This window comes from Corvus hawaiiensis, chromosome 9 (genome assembly GCF_020740725.1).
Source record: "Corvus hawaiiensis isolate bCorHaw1 chromosome 9, bCorHaw1.pri.cur, whole genome shotgun sequence".
Lineage (NCBI taxonomy): Eukaryota > Metazoa > Chordata > Aves > Passeriformes > Corvidae > Corvus > Corvus hawaiiensis.
This window is the reverse complement of record NC_063221.1, coordinates 3,919,565-3,940,086: the sequence shown is the minus strand read 5'-3', so window position 1 is coordinate 3,940,086 and position 20,522 is coordinate 3,919,565. Positions and strand designations below refer to the sequence as shown.

General features: G+C 46.1%; 1 protein-coding gene across 5 annotated transcripts in view; it reads left to right on the top strand.

Annotated features, from left to right (window-relative positions):
- Window positions 1–20,522, top strand: part of PLA2G4A (phospholipase A2 group IVA) — a 70,339-nt gene that overhangs the window by 17,590 nt on the left and 32,227 nt on the right. For all 5 annotated transcript variants that reach the window (XM_048313006.1, XM_048313009.1, XM_048313007.1 and 2 more), the window contains 2 exons: window positions 5,175–5,256; window positions 18,729–18,877. In XM_048313006.1, coding sequence (XP_048168963.1) covers window positions 5,175–5,256; window positions 18,729–18,877 — 231 coding nt within the window. The remainder of the gene's footprint in view (window positions 1–5,174; window positions 5,257–18,728; window positions 18,878–20,522) is intronic.

The window sequence follows — 20,522 nt, the reverse complement described above, 5'->3', positions numbered from 1 at the left end:
CACTCACATCCTCCACATCAATGTGCAGCCAGCAGATGTCAAACTGGCTTTTACTCCCTCGCCAGTCCTGTGAACTGCTGGGAGGGAGGGCAAACCTCAGGGTGATGTCTGTGTAAAAACAATACTGACTTAATTCCTTTCAGCATCAGTGCCCTCTCCTGGATGGATTGCTTGGAATGATCTGTACCTTTATGGGAGAGGTCTCTGAGGCACTCGGTTGTATTTTATCGATTCAATGACGTAAAAAGACTTTTTGATACCAATAATCAACAAAATGGAGCTGTCCTACATATATAATATAATGAATGAAAAGTGTGTGTAGTAAATGTAGTTACAGCTCTCTGGGAATGCTGAACTGTTGCTGCGGGAGTGTTGCTAATTCCAGAATCAACACTGTTCATGCGAGAGCTGATCCTTTAATTGCTTGGAAAGTGAATGGAAATCTTTGAAGTTTTTTAATTTGAAAACTGAAATCCCTTGGAAAATTTTACTGAAATTTCAAACAGTCAAGGGCAGCAGGCTCACATCAATGCAAAATCTTGCATTTAAATTATAGTTGGCATTAAATTACTCAAAAGGATTCTGCATTTTCCAGAAGTCCTTGTGCTAACTGTTGCGTGTTTTCTGATGATTTCTTTTCTTCTCATTTTATGAAAGACTCTGAGGTATAAATTAAAATGTTCAGAAAGCTGCTGCAGGTGCAGACAGAACTGACTATACCAAAAATGCAAAGAATTCAAGTGTGTAATACATCTTCATTTACTTTGATATGGGGGATAAATATTATAAGAGTGGGAAAAATTACTTCAAGATAAAATTTGTGTGTGTGCATAAAAGTTTGTCTTAATTGTAATACCCTGTGAAAGAAGAGCATGGACTCCATGAAAATTAATTACTTAAGTAAACAGGCAAATATTTTCATTTGTCTAGCCCCATTGTTAGCTCAAGCGTCCTTAACATGAAGGAAGTAAACCCATTTAATACTTGTGCAGTCTGCCTGTGCCAGAGCCTCCTGACTGCCTGGCACACAGAATGCCAGTGTCCTGGTGGAGCTCCGCTCTGTGACTCAGCATTCTGGAATATTACACATGTGGTATTGGACACATGCAAATCCCTGCCTTTCTGGGCACGTCCGGAAGGGCGGCAGGGAAAACCCGCCTGTGTTACGGGAGACCTTGGGGCTTGTCCCAGCCCCTGGTGGGAAGGGGGTGGTGTTTGTCTGCTCACAAACGCAGGGACATCTAAAAGAGAGCAAAGCAGATAATTAGGGAAATGTTACTGGGGGGAAGGAAGGCACTCAAAGGTGAGAGAGGAACAACGGAGGCAGGAGCAGGAGTTGTAAGAGATGGAGAGCTGAGGTCAGGTGTGAAAAGAGGAGATGCTGAACCATGGCTGTGCAGTCATGGAAAACCTTGTGGATTGAATAGTGAACACTGTCCACCTGAGTTTCCATAACTCAGAAAACCCACATTCAGACAGGGCACAGTGAAAACTTCTTTTCTCCTTTCCTCTCTAAATTTCTGGAGAAAGAGGAAGTGAAATGAAACACATGTAAAGCGAGGTCACTTTGGACAGTGTGTTTTAGTTTTTTAAATCCATGGAATCCCAGAATGGATTGAGTTGGATGGGACCTTAAAGCCCATCCCACCCCACTGCCATGGGCAAGGACACCTTGCCCTGGAGTTAATTGTGAGCTTTTGAAATTTGTAACCTGTCCTAGATTTTTAAAGGAATGTAGATGTTGCTTCTCTCAGTGTTGCAAGGTTTAAGTGATTTATTTACTATCATCTGTTTTTCAGAAGTACTTGAGGAGTTTGTACAGATTTTTATCAAGACTTAAGGTGAACATAAGTCACATGAGAAAATGCAGCTTAGTCATCTAAACTAGCAAGGGCTGGATTTGTAAAGGCATTCAGAGTCAATGCATTTATCGTGGTGTTTTCAAGGGGCTTCTTCAGAACTCCCTTTGAAAATCTAATAAAAAAAAAATCTTCTGAAATATGGACATTTAGGCCTTTTGATCTCCTTAGAAACTGGCCCCTAAGTGGAAAATTGCCCTAATTTCCGCTTGCACTTAATCTGCATGAAAAAACATTTATTTTGGTGTAAGAAGAGATCTAGACTTTAGAGCTTCCTGTGTGTATTTGTGGTTTTTTTTGGGGTTTTTTTCCGTAAGAGGGAGATTGTTTATTTCAGTAGTGGCAAATTTCCTCTAAGTGTGTGGCTATGGCCAGATATTAATAACTGTGTATAACTGCAATCCTCAGTGTGTTGTTTTGGGTGAGGCACAGGGAAAGAAGATACTGCTTTTCTGTTTTGCCAGGCCTCTGTGTTCTCACATGCCTTTCAGAGGATCCCAGTCTTAAACCAGACTTAATTTTCCTGGCAGTACAACAGCTGGAATGACGGGGGTTGGTTGCTGCTTGAGTCAATAAAAAGCAGTTTTTGTGATGGCATTAGTAAAACAGTTATCAGCTTGTAATAGAAATAGTGATGGTCCCTGTGCTGCTGGGAAGAGAAGAAACTGGTAAGTGATGGCTTGGCCTTGCTTTGATGGTAGACATATGAATTTAGGCATGTGAGTTTAGACGTATGGGAGATGCAAGCAAATTACAGAGTGCTTGTTGCCAGGGAGTATCGTGTAGTATCCCCCTTTTCCAGCCAGAGCTGTGGGACACCAGAAGTGCACATGAATTTCACCTATCAGCTGAGAACTAAACCCAGCACGCCCATGTCCCATCCTTGTCACTTAATTGCAACTCCTCTTCCCTGCTAAGTGCTCAGTGATCTCTGATTTGTGGTCTCCAGTGAGGACAAGCTCTTTCTTGACAGCTGAGAAAAAGGAGGCGGATTGTGTGTTTGTAGTTTGGGCTGTTTCTTTTAATTACAAGGTTGGATATGACAAAGGAAATGCTTCAGTCTGTATGAGGAAACAGGCCAGTTGTGAAACCAACTTCATCAATCTGACATACCTGGGAGATAATATAATAGGGAGATAATAAAGCAGCTTTGAGCATTTTCAGACAGCAAACTGAAAATAGGGGGCAGCGAGAGCCGGTGGTTTCTGGAGAGTCACAGCTTGTAAAAATACTTGGGGCAGGGTAAATGACAGAGCTGGAGTGACCTCACATGGTTGTGTTCCCAGCCCTTCCCAGATACCCACAAAAATCCCCATTTACCCTACTGTGAGGAAAACTCTGGAGATTTTTTTGCCCTGTGGCAGAGGCAGAAATGTATTCAGGGAGAAGTCATATCCTCCTTCCTGTTCATCCATCTTGAAGCTGCAGTTCAGAAGGTGATGGATGTCACTCAGTCATTGGGATGTCTTCATGTCAGCCCATGGAAGGCTGTTAAATAGGTGTTGCTCCTTAGGAGCTTTGGGTTCCCACAGCTGAACCCTCTCTGCTGGGTCTGATGCTTTCGAGGTGAGCAACATCCCGCTGAGAGTATTGGGAAGAGTCTGAATTTCCCTCTTCCTGTGGTTGCTGAACCACTTGCTGTGCCTTGATGGTTTCAGTGCACCACACTTGGTATTGCCACAGTTTCCCCTGCCTGCTCACTTGGTCTTGGATCCACATAACTCCTGTGGCTGCCAGGGGAAAATTCCAGAGCCAGGCAGACAGTCCTGGCCGGAGCCTCCAGCAGCTGGCAGAGCGTGGGGGTGATTACAGCCAGATAAAGCTGCTGAACTCGGTGTCTGGGTCAGGCAGTGGCTGCAATGAAGTCATCCCTGTATCACTGTGGGCATTTTCTCCTGGAGCCTTTGCCATGGGGATGTGGCCGTGCCTTTGCACACCTCAGGCTTCTGCAGGAGCTGTGTTGGTATCACTGGAGGTGCTTTTTAATGAGTCCTGACTCAAGTGCCACTTAAGTACTCACAAGTCACTTTTGCTGTTTTTAGGAGATTAGTTTTGGCTTTCTTTTTTTTGAGAAAATGATATGTAACCTATAAGATATTAACTTTTTTCTATATTTGTATGAAAGGGATCCAGTTTGGCTCAGGTCTCTGGGTGTGAGCTGTAGACACAAAATAAGGGTTGCTTGAAACAACCAGTTCTAAAAAAAAAAAGAAAAGGAAGTGTCCAGATGAAAATTAGCAAGAAGGCACCAGGCAGAGCCTGAATGAGCATGTCCTGTAGCAGGGTTATTGTCTATGATTTTCAATAAATTTCAGTGAATTTCCTGAGGGTGGCCTTCTCCCTGGTTGTTTTGTTCCCAGTGACTGATAGGCTGTGTTTATTTTAATGTACTTCACAAGGTTGGTGGGTGGTTAGGAAAAAATAGGAAATATGCAATTGTGTGAGACCTGATCCTGGCTTTAATACCTCACATTTCCTCCCAGTCTCTGTGTCCCTGTAAAGCCACTGTTGGCTGTCCTGCAGTCTGTGCTGGTGATTCTCAGTGGTATCCAGCAGGTTGGTCAAACTTTGGGCTATGTAGATAAAGCAACAGTAGAGCTGAGTTGGTGACCTCTTTTTATTAAGGCTTTTACTTTTTGTTTCTTAATTTCACATCTTTTCCTACTTCCCTGGCTTGCTGGGGACACACCTGCTCCTAGGCAGGCAGCTCCTGCTGTGTTTGGGCTTTGCAGGAAATGGGAACCTTCAGAAATTGCATGAAATGTGCTGGTGACTGTTTTAACAGCTTGCTTTGCACCTTCCTTACATTGTCTCTTGAGGGTGCTTTCACACTGAATATTGATATGTACTAGAAGGTACAGCACTAACTCTACCCCTTGCGTGTGCAGCGTGCATTTATCTATTCCAGAACACAGACTTTGAAGTAATTCCTGCCATTCTTTTTAGCAAGGGAAGGCAATTACCACAACAAGCTGTAAAATAGCCTGGTTTTATTTTTCCCTTGCCATACCCCGTGGTTCCTGCCTGACTAAATGCCTCGGAGCAGGTTCTGTGGTGAGGGAGGGGGAGTGTTGTTGGTTGAGATTAGTAGGTGTGGCTGCAGGAAAATCCAGCAGCCCCAGTGCAGGTACCTCTTGGTAAAGCTCCAGGGTGCAGTTCAGCTTTAGGATGCTCTATCCAGTATGAGTTTCCCTTACATTTTGACTGGGTGATTTCTCTCTCTCTGTTTTTGGACACAGTGAAACCTTATTTTGATAGACGGGGTTTCTTTTTTTGGTTCTGGAGCTTAATCACTTCTCACTCTCTGACTTCCAGGTGGAACACCAGTACTCACACATATTCACTGTGACAGTAAGGAAAGCCACAAATGTCACCAAAGGAGCCATTGGTGACATGCGTGAGTATTTCTCTTTCTATTCTGCCTTTCTTCCATGAGCCTGTTGCCGTGGGCAGGGGGATGTGGTGACACATTGTGCATTAAATGGTTGTTAGTGGGCTGGTGGTGGGTTTCTGTCTGCCTTGTTAAAGCCAGGACAGAGTCCCCGTGTCGCTGCTCACTCTCACTCAGAGAGCAGATCTGCCGCTCCTTCTTTCCATTGATCCAGAAAGGCTGAGTGAGTTGTAAGCGATTTGCCTCCAAGCCAGCAACACCTACAATTAGCTTTTTGGCTCAGTCAGAAGTGCTGTGTGAGTGCAGTGAAACTGGAAATTGCTGCCTCCTCACAGGGCTGTGGTTTGGTGGGGGAAAGAAAGAGCCCAGAGCTCTGCTGAGTCAGTGCAGAAAGCAGAAAAAATGTAAGGCCATTTAAAAAAACCCACCCAAATGGGTCAGCAGATCTTGTGGTAGGGAGATGGATGATGCCAGCACTTCTTCCTCTTTCTGGGAGTCTGCTGAGCCTCTGGACTTTGCAGCTGAACAGGAAACCACTAGGAAGAACAGCTCTGCTCTTCTCTTAAGGAGGGAAGAGGGAGAGAATATTGGCTGAATCTGCAAAAAGAATATTCCTGCTTCCTTAGATCTGACTGCTTTGCTGCCAGGCCATGTCTCCCTTTTCCCAGTGCTCCCCAAGGCTTGCAGGCTGGGGCAGGAAGGATGAGTGTGACTCTTGGCTCCTGCTCTCCCATCAAGCTGATTGGACATACAAGTGTTTCCCAACTCCTGGAAACTTACTTTTGGGTCAAACTACAGCAGCTCCTCTGACCCACAGCTTTGCTTCAGGGGGTTTTCATAACTGAAGTCTACTGTTGATGCTAAAATTGTGGGAGGGATACTTGAAAGGGGGATATTCAACAGCCACAAGTACAAGGGAAGAGATGGGAGCCCTGGCAAAGGGGAAAAAGGGAAGCTATCTGTCATCCCCTGTGGGGTGAGGGGTAGGAGCACACAGAGAAGATGCATTGGGGTGTGGGGGTGTGTGTGTATATACATATATATATATATAATTTCATCTATATGGTGGTCTTTAGATAAGAAGACCTCAGGAAAAGTGCTGGAAGAGAGGAACAAGGAGCCTGTGAGTTTGTGTGTGTGTAAGAAGATGAGTTAAATGGAAAGACACAGGTTCTACACGGGTTCTTGGACACAGGCGTCTGTCATGAGACAGTGGGGGCAACATGCAAAGGGAAAAAAGGGAAGTTGAAGTGGGGGCCCCATGATATGATATTAAAGGGAGACTAAAGGGTGATGAAAGCCTGGAGATCATGGCAACTTTGTGCACCAGAGCAAGTACTGTCCTGTATAAAGTACTGTCCTGTGAAGTATAAACTTCAAATACTATCCGTCAATATAATTGAATTTTTTTTCTAGAAAAAACCCTCTTATCTTAGCAAGTCATCAAAATCGAGAAGCTGCTGAGGAAGAACATTTTATTTTGATCAAACCTGCCAGAGTGATGCTCTGGGGCCACTGAAACCTGGTTGGCTTCTTCTCTGAGGCAGCTGCCAGAGCTCAGTAGCCTGAGGCACCCCCAGTCTGGGGCATCTCTGGGTGAGCTTCCAAGGACCCAAGGCTGGTCCTTGGGGTCCTGGCAAATCCCCCAAAGTGAGAAAAACAGATCTTTGCTTCTTTTTTTAATTTTGGGAAAATTAAAAGTGTTTTTATTCCCTGTTACTGGAGCGTGGCAGCTACCTGATCAAATGAGTGATTGTGTTAATTGCTATGAGGAGGTGCTTAAAGCTGTGAGTGGGGAAGGGCCTTTACAGTTGATTGTGCCAACCTATATGTATATATATCTTTGTTTTATTTGATTTGATCTGCCTACTGCCCAAAATGAAACTTGTTGAGGGAATTGCTGAACTTTCCCATCGGGTTTTTTATCTCAAGGACAGGAAGGTGGCTGTGACAGACCACATGTGAGCCCTGGTTGGGGTGGGTGCCTGAGTGTTGCTCTCCCCTTATGGATGCTCCCAAGCTGTTGACTCTTCTGGGGATTGCCCCAAATTTTTTCTGCTGTTGTTGCTCTGGGTTATGAACCAGAGATGCTCTGGGAATAAGAGAGTTAATTTTACGTTGTGGGGTGATGGAGGCCTGGGGGAACATGAGGGATTTTGTATGTTTTGCTGGTTTTTTTTCCGTATCAGCCTTTCCAAGACTTTCTGGAACAGCTCTGAGAGATCTGAGCAAATCTAAGTCTATGAAATACGCTGAAATGCTTTGTGTGATATTTTTCGTCCTGAGGCTCTGAAGTCTACCTCTGCTCAAGGAGTTTTAGCTGGCACGTCTGGTGTGTGTGGTGCCCCACTCCATGGGTGGCATGGAGGCCCTGACTCCTCTGTCATGGCCATCCACACCTCTGTCTCCTCAAGCCCAGGCTGGGAAGATAACCAGTATTTCTAGAAAGTTTTCCAAGATTTCTTGAGCTCTTCATGAATGGGCAGTGTAAGTGGTTGTGTCATCCTCAGGCCATTTTGTCATTCTGTGGATCTGTGTGTGGGGGTGATAAATGAGATTTCCTGTAAGAACTCACCACCCAGGATGGTGGGGAGGGGGCAAAAGAAGTTTGAGGGCAGACCCTTTCCTTCCCAGCAGTTCATTCAAGTCCCTTATTTCAGGTGTCTGCCCATTTACTGTTGCCTCTGTGGAAGTCCTTCCTTTACTGGTGTCACTCATTTCAGTTTTAGTGTCCCTGTCCGGGTGATTCCCATGCCCTGGGTACCATCCTGTCAACATCCAGGTGATGCAGCTGTAGCTTTACAAAGGTTTAAATCCTGGTTTAGAGGCTGCTGCTCTGGTAGGTGTGCTCCGCTCGTTTCCAGGCTGGAAGTTTTGTGAGCTGAGTAAGTGCAGCAGAGGTGTGCTGGCTGACCTTGGCTGGCCGCTCTGTTACTCCCTCTGTCAACAGGACAGGGCGAGAACATGATGTAAGGGTCAGAATGAGGACAGGGACATCTCTCACCTCTTACCCACACAGGCAAACAGGTTCAGTTTGAGGAAATGACTGTCATTTATTGCCAGTTAATTGTAGCAGAGTAACATAGTCAGAAATAAAGCTAAACCTACCTCCTGCTGTACACCTTTCCTTCTTTCCTGCTGCATCCCTGTACCAGCTGTAAATGGGATTGGAGTCAGCCACTGGACCCTGCCGAACTGGCAGAAACACAGTTCGATGAAAAAGAAGACAAAAAAATTTATTAGTAAGAAATTGTTCCCTGTGAGGGTGGTGAAGCCCTGGCACAGGGTGCCCAGAGAAGCTGTGGCTGCCCCTGGATCCCTGGCAGTGTCCCAGGCCAGGTTGGACGGGGCTTGGAGCAGCCTGGGCTAGTGGAAGGTGTCCCTGCCTATGGCAGGGAGTGGTATGAGTCCCTTTCAATCCAAGCCATTCTAGGATTCTATGCCCCTGCTGCCCAAAACCTGCCATATAAAGCTATTACAAGGTGAAATATCAAAAAATCTGCATGGCTTTGGTGAGGATTTCATTATCTTAATAGCTTAGCTTGCTGCTGATTGCAGACCTTGTAAAATCACTTCTCTGGACCTCTTGAAAAAGACCTTGCCTCTGCCCCAGTGAGTTCTTCTATAGTAGATGTGTAGTTTTGAGTCTATTCAGATGCCACCTGAACTGTAGAGCCTTTCCTTACTTCCATGACAGTACAAAAACTTGTAGGAAAAAAGACCAGAGTCCCAAACTGCAGCATTGTGAAAGAGAAATGCTTGCAAACTGGGTCTCCTTTCCATAGCATCTCTCCCCTTCTGGATTTTCAGGGATCTTGGTGGAAAACTGGGTCAGAGGAAGCATTGTAAAATTTGTCTTCTATCTAGATAGAAGCGTTCTGGCTTTCACAACAAATGGTGGCATATACAAAGGAAACCAGTTGTGTGACTCTGCTCTTAACGATCACTCATCTTGCTTAATCCTGTTTGGGATTTGCAGCTTTTCCTTGCTTCATCTTCTTTTGATGCTGTGGTAATGAACGGTGTCATTCCAGGTATTTTTAGGAAAAAATTCCCTTCTTAAGAGTGTTTAAAGTTTGATAGCTCGCAGCACTGGTACTCAGCTTCTGTTCCAGTTGCTGTCCACCCCGTTGGAATCAAGGATGCATTTCCACTGCAGTTAAGCTGCTCGGATAAACAAGTGCTGGGAGCAGTGCAGTCACCAGAGCTCAGCTCTGGTTGCAAAACTTGCCCAAACAGAGCTGAGAAGCAGCTCCCGAGTAGCTCTTGGCATGGTCAGCCCACTGCAGGCAGCTGTGGACATCCCCCCAAGTCCAGGAGATGCCCTTCCTCATCGTTTCCTGCATCTCCAAAGGAAACTGGGATGGGAGCACACCTTTACCTGTCTGGCCCTGGCTCTGGGATCTGGGAATGAGGAAGGGATGTCCAGCATGCACTGTTTGTCCCTCACAGCCCTGTGCCCTGAGGCTGTTCCCTGTGAGCCAGAGCTCCTGGGGTTGCAGGTGGCTTGGTTAAACGCGAGTCAAGGCAGTCCAGGCAGGTGTGAGCAGGGTTTTAAACCTGGCCTAGCTGAAAGGGAGGAACTGGAGATTTGCCTGGTTGTATTATGGTTTGTGTTATTGAGCAGCTCATGCTTGTGAGCAGCTCATTCAGGACTCATCCAGCTGTTCTCTGGACCACAGCAGGGCCAGTCCTGCACCCTGAATCAGCTACAGTGCACTTTCCTGTCGGAGTGCCGTCAGATAAGGCTCTTCCTGCAAGGCCCTGGAGCAGGTCCTGATTTTTGCAAGGGGAAAACAAGCCAAACTGCTCCCCTTTTCCAGCCTAACAGCCTGGGAAAAGTAGGTCAGAGTTGGCCAATCCTCCACATCCTACAAGCTGCATGTGCAGGTCTTCATGTGGCTGAAATACGGATCCATGAAAGATGGATAAAATAAAAAATCTTAAATGAAAAGTGCTGCTAGCAACTGCTCAAGATGTCTACTGCAGATCTCAGTGTAACGCTGGGGCAACCAAATGCTAGATTTCCATTTCCTTGGCACACCCAGTATCCTTTCCCTTTGGTGGGGATGGCCAGTGCTGGGAGGTGGAAGTCATGTTGGAAACAGAAACAGGCTCGTGTGTTCCACAGTGAAACTGATGGAGAAAATGCTGCTCTTCCCAGCTGCAAAAATATCGTTTTGATGAGAAATTCTCTCTGTGAGTGCTTGCCATGGAGTTACTGAGGGGAGACCTGTTCCTGTGAGAGGTTGGTGAAAACTCATTCCCGTCCTAGAGGAAGCTCTCCCATGATTCTGTTATGCTGTGGTGGTGACATGGAGCAGTGCTGGCTCAGGATCCATCTTGTGTGGCTGGAGAACCCCCCTGTCCCTGCTCCAGGCCCTGCCAGGCTGTCACCAGCCCCAGAGCGTCGTGGTGGCTGGGAGCTGCTCCTGTTCCATGTGCTGTCCTGTCTCCAGGCGGAGCTTCCTGGTGGGGCTCCCCTCCAGGACCTGTGGACACCACTGTTCCTCTGGTTTGAGCCTTTCACTCCCTCCATTTAGGAGGAGGCTCCCTCTGTTTATGCCATTTGTCCCCTGTCATAATCTAACTTTTTCTTGCTTTCAATTCTTTTCCTTCTCATCCCCTTTCCCAGGAGTGTTAGGGTTGGGCTAATGCCTGATCCAAGGGAGAATTGGGAAGAACATCAGTCATAGTGAGATGTAAAGGAAAAATATGAACAGGGTAAGAATGTGACACTTCCCACTGATCCTCTCCTCTCCTTGGCTGCCTTCAGTGAGATTCCCTGAGCTGGATGTGCCTTTGGGGTAATCAGCTGTCACTGAGTTTCTCTTGCAGAAAATTCACTGCTTTTCTTTGAATCCACATAGGTCTTCTCATCCACAGCTCCTTGGGTAAGGAGTTCTGCAGGTTGCTGCCTGAAGGAGACTTTTAATTAGTTTTGAAAATGTTTTTTTTAAAAGCATGAGCTGAAGAATGTGAACTGGGGTCAGTTTGAGGCCCTTCACGACAAGAAAGATACTAAGAGGCTGGAGCCAGGGAAGGGAATGGAGCTGGGGAAGGATCTGGAGCCTCAGGAGTGGCTGAGAGAGCTGGGAAAGGGGCTCAACCTGGAGAAAAGGAGGCTCAGGGGGGACCTTGTGGCTCTGCACAAGTCCCTGACAGGAGGGGGCAGCCGGGGGGGGGTCGGGCTCTGCTCGCAGGGAACAGGGACAGGAGGAGAGGGAACGGCCTCAGGCTGGGCCGGGAGAGGCTCAGGTTGGACATCAGGAAGAATGTCTTCCTGGAAAGGGTGGTCAGGCCTTGGAAGGGGCTGCCCAGGGAGGTGTTGGAATCCCCATCCCTGGAGGTGTTCAAGAACTATGTGCATGTGGCACCTGGGGACAAGGTTTAGTGGTGAACACAGTGATGGTGCTGGGCTGGTGGTTGAGCGCGATGATCTTGGGAGATCTTTTCCAGCCTTACCCATTCTGTGATTCATCATCTGGGTACTGCCTTGCACTTTGTAGGATTCCAGCTGTCCCTCAGATCCATCTGTACCAAAGAAAAGCTCTTACAACTCAGGAGTGTTCCTTTATGTATTTCTGACTGCACGTGTTCTGAAAGGGAGGGAGAAAATGATCAGCCTTTCTCATGTTTGTCACCACAGGAAGGAACACTTTTGTGGAGGATGGTTTTTAGTGACGGGCTTTATCAAAGCATCCAGCCAAGAGTGTTACAGGGCAGTTGAAATCCAAGGAATGTGTGCTCAATGCTGAGCTTTTAAAGCATTCTTGACAGTTGTCTGAATTAAAAAGTCAAGGGAGGAGACTCTTCTCCCTCACAGGCCCTGAGGCTGCACTTCAGCAATATGGGAAATCAAGCTCTGGGGCTGCTGGGAGAGCCCAAAACCTCTAAAGCTTCCCGATACCAAACACAGACCCAGTGTAAACTTGCTCTGCAGATTCAGAAAACACTGCCAGTGTAAATTTGTATTAGTAGAGTTTATGCCAGACTGAGAATAATCTGTACTCCATCAGATAACATAAACGTGGACTAAAAATCATATTGTGGCTTTGGAGTAATTCAGCAGGAATATGATGATATGCCTGTACTTACTGCAGACCAAATTACCCTGTCCAGGTCTGGCATTTCCATGGACCCGCAGTCAGAGTTGAGCCAGGCCTCCTTCTGTCTTGCTCGTGTCTTTGGTGGTGGAGCGTCATGGTTTGACACCGGCTAAACACCAGGCACCCATGAGAGTCACTCACTGACCCTCCCCTGCCACAGCTGGGCAGAGGAGAGAAAAATGTAATGCATTCCCTGTGGATCCCCGTGGGCTGTGGGTGGATCTCTGCATCCCCCGTGGATCCCCAGGGGCTGTGGGTGGATCTCTGCATCCCCCGTGGATCCTCAGGGGCTGTGGGTGGATCTCTGCTTCCCCCATGGATCCCCAGGGGCTGTGGGTGGATCTCTGCATCCCCCGTGGATCCCCACGGGCTGTGGGTGGATCTCTGCATCCCCCGTGGATCCCCAGGGGCTGTGGGTGGATCTCTGCATCCCCCGTGAATCCCCAGGGGCTGTGGGTGGATCTCTGCATCCCCCGTGAATCCCCAGGGGCTGTGGGTGGATCTCTGCATCCCCCGTGGATCCCCAGGGGCTGTGGGTGGATCTCTGCATCCCCCGTGGATCCCCATCGGCTGCAGTGGCACAGCTGCTTCACCACGATCTTCACCAGAGCCTGCAGAGGAATCTGGGCTCCGGTGCCCAGGGCACCTCGTGTCCCTCCTTCTCCACTGACTCCGGTGCCTCCGTGTTTGTTTCCCTCAGGTGTTCTCACCTGCTCCTCTTCTCTGGCCAGGAAAAAACTGTCCGTGCACACTGTTCTGATTTTCTTCTTCAATCTGTTATCACAGAGGTGTTAGCAGCCTCTGCAATTGGCCCAGCCTTGGCCAGCAGCTTGTCCATCTTCAGAGCCATCAGGGATTGGCTCTGTTGGACATGGGGAAAGTTTCCAGCAGCTTCTCACAGCAGCCACCTCTGTGGCCCCCCCACTGCCAAAAACCAGGCCCTGCAAAACCAACACATGGAGTGACAGGTTTCACTGGTTTAACAGTGAGAACTAGGTATTTAAATCAATTAAAAAACCCTAAACCCCTTAGACTCTGGCACACTACTAGAAAAATGTTATTTTGCTTAATGCTTCAGTCACTTTTCAGGGTGTATCTGCAAAGAGGCCTGTACAGATAACCTAGAGAAGACAATGTTTCTTTGCTCTTGGCGCTTCTACAAATGTGGTTTGACCAAAAGCAGACTTGTTTGAGGTTTTTTTACCCTTTCAAGGCTGGATCAGTGGAAGCAGTGGTGTCCTGCACCAGTAAACTGGGTGATAGTGCAGTGCCTGTGCTGAGAGCTGGTTCTTCCCTCCATTGAAGTAACACCAGAGATGAAAAGCGCTGTCATAAAAGGCACGAATAATTTTTAATGAAGGTGTTACCTAATCCCAGTATTTCTCAAAGCATAGCTGCTGCTTCAGAGCTGCCTTACTTCCCTTGGAGTCACCTTCCGCTCATGAAATCTGGCACTGCATCACCCCTTTGCAAAATCTCCAAAGCCACCAGGCCTGGCATTCCCTGTGGTGCCTTAAACACAAGCAGCAGTGAGTATTCCTGGGGTTTTTAGGTTGCTGTGGCCTTCTGGCAGATCTCCTGGCATCTGCATTACTGCTAGACTGTGGATTTGTGTAGAGCATCTCAAGTATCTGTTCCATGGTTGGAGGGACACTTATTGATAAGTACAGTTTTTAAGAATTCCCTTTTTAAAAACTGAAAAATCACATGAAACTGGGAAAACCCATGAATTTAAAATCTATTACTTTTTCTCTTGTCAATGGCAGAGACACCAACTCATAGTTCCGTGCCACTGTGAGGCCCCACAAAATTCACAATTTGCATAGAAATCCTATTGTTGTTTAGCTTCCTTCTCCTTGGACAAAAGAGAGGTCATCCAGCAATTCCCATTATTGGCTTGACCTCAGCCAGGCTGCTCAGCTGCATGTGCTAAACAAGTTGTACTATAGTGCAGCAAACCAAAAAAATGGTGGGAAGTACACAAAGATGGTCATTGGGGACGTAGTAGGTTTTTATCAATGGGATTGCACTTAGTGGTGGATAAATTAAGGGTTATTACCACTTTTTATTTTGAGATATATATATATATATATAGTAGTATTATATTTGAACAGGCTTTCTATAGTTTCTTTTTGGTAATTATGCTGTTGAAGTAATTGAAATTGGAATGACTGAAATATAAATCATATATCTGTAATATTAATCATATTCATATGGAGGCCTGATGACATCCATCTCACCAGACTAACAACATAAGATCAAATAGTTTCCAGTCACTGCAGAAAATTTTACAGGTTTCCTTAATAGCCAGATTGCTTAAAACATTACTCATTTTTCACTGTGAAAATGTTTGACCCTTATTACTGTCCACTGTGTGTTTCACTTGGTGATTCATAATGTAATTTAAGGGGAGAATCCTTTAGCCATGACTTAACCAGGAGATAAATCAAATGAGGAAAAGTCAGTGAATCCTTACTTTCTACCTCTCAGCCATTCCTAAGGCAGCAGTTTAAAAACAGTAGTGGAGATGCTGACTCTGCTCTTGTTATTGGATGTGTGTCTTCAGCCCCTGGAGCTTGGGGGGGGCTGTAAATCTGAATTATCACCAACATTTTGTTAATTACCCTGAGACCTCATTGAGCTCCAAGCTGCTAATTGCAGGACCCTCGTTGGCATCAGTGCTGAAAGCCTTAATTGTGTTTTTTTAGTGTGCAGGTAGGGTTTGAGATAACTTGGCTTAATTGTTAGCTCAGCCTGCCTTGTTCCTGAGAAATGGGGATGGAGCGGCAGTGCTTGCATAAGGAACAGCCCGAGCAGGGCTGAGCTGTGCAGAAACTCTCTTTTCCTCAGAAGTGTCCTGGGAACAAATGCAAATTCCCCCAGGTGCTGCTGCTCAGGAGGCTGTGCTTGGTATCTCAGGCAGCTGCTGCAACAAAAGAGCAATTCCCTGACAGTGCTGCCTCTACAGAGAATCCTTAAGGCTGGAAAAGACTTTTAGGGTCATCAGGCTCAGACAGAGATAATTCTCAGACATGGATAAGTCTCTTGTCGTGATTAAACATCAGCTTTTGACCCATACACCATAACAATTCTTCCTTTTAAAATCAAAATATAGATGGCAGCCTTCCAGTGCTTAAAGGGGCTCCAGGAGAGCTGGAGAGTGACTTGGCACAAGGGCCTGGAGTGACAGGACAAGGGGGAATGGCTTCCCACTGCCAGACAACAGGGTTAGGTGGGATATTGGGAAGGAATTGTTCCTGGGAGGGTGGGGAGGCCCTGGCACAGGGTGCCCAGAGAAGCTGTGGCTGCCCCTGGATCCCTGGCAGTGTCCAAGGCCAGGTTGGATGGGACTTGGAGCAACGTGGGCTGGTGGAAGATGTCCCTGCCCATGGCAGGGGTGGGGTGAGATGAGCCTTATGGTCCCTTCCCACCCAAACCATTCCATGATTCTGTGATAACAGCGGTGATCAAGCTATTTTTACTTACATTTTCAGCTTAGTTTTTTTAACATTACATGGCAAATCAATTAGCAGAAGCCTGGGCAGCAATGAAAACATCTATGGCAAGGGTGCACACTGGCTGTTTCATCTGCATTTGATAACTTGAATGTTTTGAAATACATTAAGTGAATACTTCTGTGTTACTTGCCAGGTTGCTGGTAGTTTTTGGTTTCCATCCAAGGAGTGAGGTTTTAATTAATATGGTATAGCTTAAAAAAGTATTTACTATAGCTTATAGCAATATCTTAATCAGAGCAAGCAGTCTTCCAGTGCATTTTCTCCTCATCTGAAGAAGGAAGTTAAAAAATAATAGGTTTTCATTTTCTTAACTGAAAATAGCTCCAAATAGTTTCAAACATGAAAGGGCAGGTGATTAAATCTCTGCCTTGGGTTAAAAAGCTGATGAAGGCACAGAGTGGGGTGACTTGGCAAGACTGAACTGCCAAGACTGATTTTTCCAAGTTTAGTTGATCCATGCCTTAGGTTTAGTTTCTGTTTCAACACTTACCAGGGTTTGCCTGATAGGAAGTTAGTAATGGATCTGCAGGTCTGGGGTTTCCACATGCTTTGGGGTTTTAAATATGGATATGAAACCATTTGCTGTTTGTGTTGGTAAGAACAATTAGATTTTTGTAACAGAGTTTGGGCTGATCACATAATCACATGAAAAACTGAATGGAGAGGGAGCCATTGATGTTTTGCCCAGAACTCTGCTCAGCCATCAGGATTTTGGCTAAAATCCAGGTTTTTGTAGGCAAATTTAGTCTCTTGGCAGAGCAAGCCTGGGTGTTTATTGCCAAAGTCATGCTGGCTATCAAGACTTAGCAAATGAGACCTTGTCACTTCATGGATTTTTGGTTTCAAAGAGCCTTGTTTCTTTTGATTCTTGATTCTTTTTTTGTGGCAGAGCTTTGTGTAGTAGTTGAAATGAACTAATGGAAAAGTTGGCAAGTTGGAACATCTGCCTGGTGAGGAAAGACTTGGGGCTTGATCCCCCAGTTCCCCTGCCCATAAAGAAGAGACAAGATCAGACATAATTCCTCAGGAGATAATAAAGGTTGCTATTTAAAGGCTTTCTACACTGATCCCCAGCTTTAAATAGCTGCTTGTTCATTACTCAGGGAGCACTGAGACCACCTCAATGTAGCAATTAGCTGAGCCCCACAGGTATGGAGCACAGTGGAAAACTCCTGAGAAGTTGTATTAGAATAAAATTGAATAGGATGTGCCTGGGGACACATTCAGAACCTCCAGAGTGATTTCCAAAAGCCCTTTTTTTGGTTGTTTGGTCAGGTTGGTTTTTTTTCCCCAAAAGACAATTGATTTGATTTTAAATTATCCAACTCCTTTGTTTTCCTCTTTTCCTTCTTCTTCCAGCAGGCGGGAGAAATCTCTCTGGGCCTCAGGAATCTCATGGATAAAGTTTTATTGAACTCCAAGAGTTTTTAAAATTTGGCTTTGCTGAAAAAAGGTATCTTTGGACTTAAAGTGTATACAAGGAGGAATGTTCAGACTTGCTTTTCCTAGTAATAGGAATTAGTCTCTTTCAAAAAGAAGCCTGTAAGAAATAGGTTCCTATTTGTGGTGGGCATTGGTTCGCTTGGTAACATTTCACTAAACCAGAGGACAAACTTGGAAGAGAGGATTCAGCTTCCTCCTGAGGGACAGCTCTGATCTCAACTCTCTGTGACAGGGAGGAGGACCCAGGGAACGGCTGGAGCTGGGCCAGGGCAGGGTCAGGCTGGAGATCAGGGAAAGGTTCTTCCCCCAGAGGGTGCTGGGGCACTGCCCAGGCTCCCCAGGGAATGGGCACGGCCCCGAGGCTGCCAGAGCTCCAGGAGTGTTTGGACACCACTCCCAGGGATGCACAGGCTGGGATTGTTGGGGTGCCTGTGCAGGGCCAGGGCTTGGATTGATGATCCTGGTGGATGCTTTCCAGCTCAAGATATTCTGTGATTCCTTGATTCTGTGCTGGAAAGATGTGGGTGTTTTACCACAGCAGAGTAGGAGACTTTTGGTGATCCACCACAACCACAGAAATAACTTCCCCTGCTCTCCTGGGAAGCATTGGAGCCCTCGCCCAATCTGACACAAAGAAAAGTCTCATTGTACAGAAAACCCCTGCATGCTTTAACTTGTTAGAAAGTGGATTTTTAGGGCTGCATTTTGTGCTCTCAGGAATGGCTATTTTTAGACACATCCAATGGGATTTGCCAATGTTTCCTTTTCCCCCACTGGTAATTCCTATCAGCTGCAGTTGCCATATCTCTGTTTCCTGTTGGGGTTCTGCGCACTTGTTATTCAAACATACTGTGTAAATAAGGTCCTGATCCTGTGCTGACTCCCCAGAGCTGTGGTGGTGGCAGTGTTTCAGAGCTGAGCACTCCTTCTGCTGCGTGCAGCACTGCAGTGCTGTGACTGATTTCCTCCATCATGCCCAAACCAGCAAATGTGAAAGAGGATCCAAAACCCACATCAGACTGCTTGTTTTCATTGTTTTGTGGGATACTTGCTGCTGTGACTCGAGCCAAAGCCATTAAAGGCTAGAAAGAGAGGAAGAAGTAAAAGCTTTTACAAACACTTAACGACTGCCTGCCAGACTTTTGCATATTCCCAATAAACTTGACTCAGTCCCTGTACCATTCTGTTTGCTCACGGCTTTTCCCCTCTCCTCCTAGAAACCTAATGTTTCTTTTGGGGGAATTGTTGATATCATTGTATCATTCCTGTCATTACATTTATGTAACTTAGAGAGTTGCTTATCCTTCTGTCCTTGACCATGAGGGGATCTGTGGTTTCACACAATTGTATCTATTACTCCAGCCCAGGCTGGTGTTTTCCCTTGCCTGACCTGTGTTCTGCTGCACAGTTGACACTCCAGATCCCTACGTGGAGCTGTTCATCCCCACCGCCCCCGACTGCAGGAAGAGAACCAAGCATTTCAACAACGACGTCAACCCCACATGGAACGAGACCTTCGAGTTCATTCTGGACCCCAACCTGGAGAATGTTCTGGAGGTAAATCCCATGGTTGAGCTGGGAAGATGAAGGGTAAAATAACAGTGGCTTACACACATGTGGCATCTGATGTCTCAAGATTACCCCTTTGTTTAAAACGTTAAATCTGAGTTTAGCCATGGTGCTAAGCAAGAGGTGTTGGATAAATTGAATTATTCAAGGAGTAGCCTGGAGAGGCATTACAAGATATGCCTGTGAGTCATCTCTTGGACAGCTCCTGAGGGACAGTAGCTTGTTATTCCTCACATCAGCCATGGAGTATTACTCCCTTCTTCCTACCCCGATTCAGCTCTTACGGACAGGGAATAGGTGGGACTTAAGTCAAGTGTCTGCCCAGGGAGACAAAGCAAAAGGCTGGTTCTGCTGTGTCCTTCTTGCCTGGAGCCCACCCTGGAGCTCTTCTGGGGACCACTCCATGTGCAGCCTTGTTGGCCAAGCCACTGTTCAGTCTCAGTGTGTTAAACTTCTCCAGGCTGTGCACAAGAGCTGAATGTTAGGTCTAAGTGGGCATGGCAAGGATTTAAAGTTAGCTCTAGTCATTTGTTAGCTCTGTTCTTCATAGAGGATGGCCCTGACATCTGTTCTCTTCTGACCCAATCTTACAGACTTCAGTCTAAATTGGCCAACTGGGACAGAGGCTGCAGCCTGTGAAGGTTTTCCTTGAGCTTTCCTTGTGACCATCAGACCTTGGGTCTGAAAGGGAATTGTGCTTCCTACAAGCTCCCTGTGTTCCTAGGGAAGGCTCTACAGTTTGGGCATTACACCCATGGCCAGCTTGGTGGATCATGAAGAACTATCACCTGCATCCTGCACTAGAGACAAAAGATACTAGGGAATTCACAATGATTTCCTGGGCATCAGTTCCTGCCTGTTCCTCGGTGCCATTGCTGGGCCCCCTGGATCAGAGCCTGGGCCCTGCTCTGAGCCCTCCCTTACACTTAGGCAACTTCCCTAGGAATGTTTGAATTTGTTGAGGACAAAATTTGGTTTAAGGGTTTTGAAAGGATAAAATTACTAAAATCGCAAATACAGCAGGATGGATTATAGGTAGAAACTGGAAATGTGTCTTTACAGTAACTAAAGGCTGTTGCTGGTTCTGAGCTAGTGCAATGAAATTTCATGAAAATTGTCTGCCAAGAATAGATGATAACATTTAATAAGGGTTAATTGTGGACCTGGTAATGTAGACAAGATTCTGCAATGGAGTACAGTGTCAGAAATCTGTAAAATCACCTCCTCACCCAAACCCTCTGTGAATTCCGAAGCTCATACGCCACAATCCTTGTGACTCCTTGGATTGTTTTAATCTGCATCTTTAATTCTATCCCAAGTGCAGTTCCCTCTGAAGTGTGAGCAGCTCTTCAAAATCCCACTATGAAGTTTTTGCTTTTGGTTTTAAGAGACAGCACTCAGAGATTGCAGGAATGGGCATAAAGTTCTGCAAGGAAACAGAGCAATGTACCATTAAAATAATGAGCTCTTTCCTAAAATAAAGAGAATTCATAATTTCAAAGTGTTGCTTGTGGCACAGGATGAAGAAGATTCTTTATAGCTGAGAAGAGGCTGATCCCAGATGTAGCAACTAATTATTCAAGTGATTGTATCTTGACTCCTTTTGTTTTATACAAAAGATACAGTCCAAGCC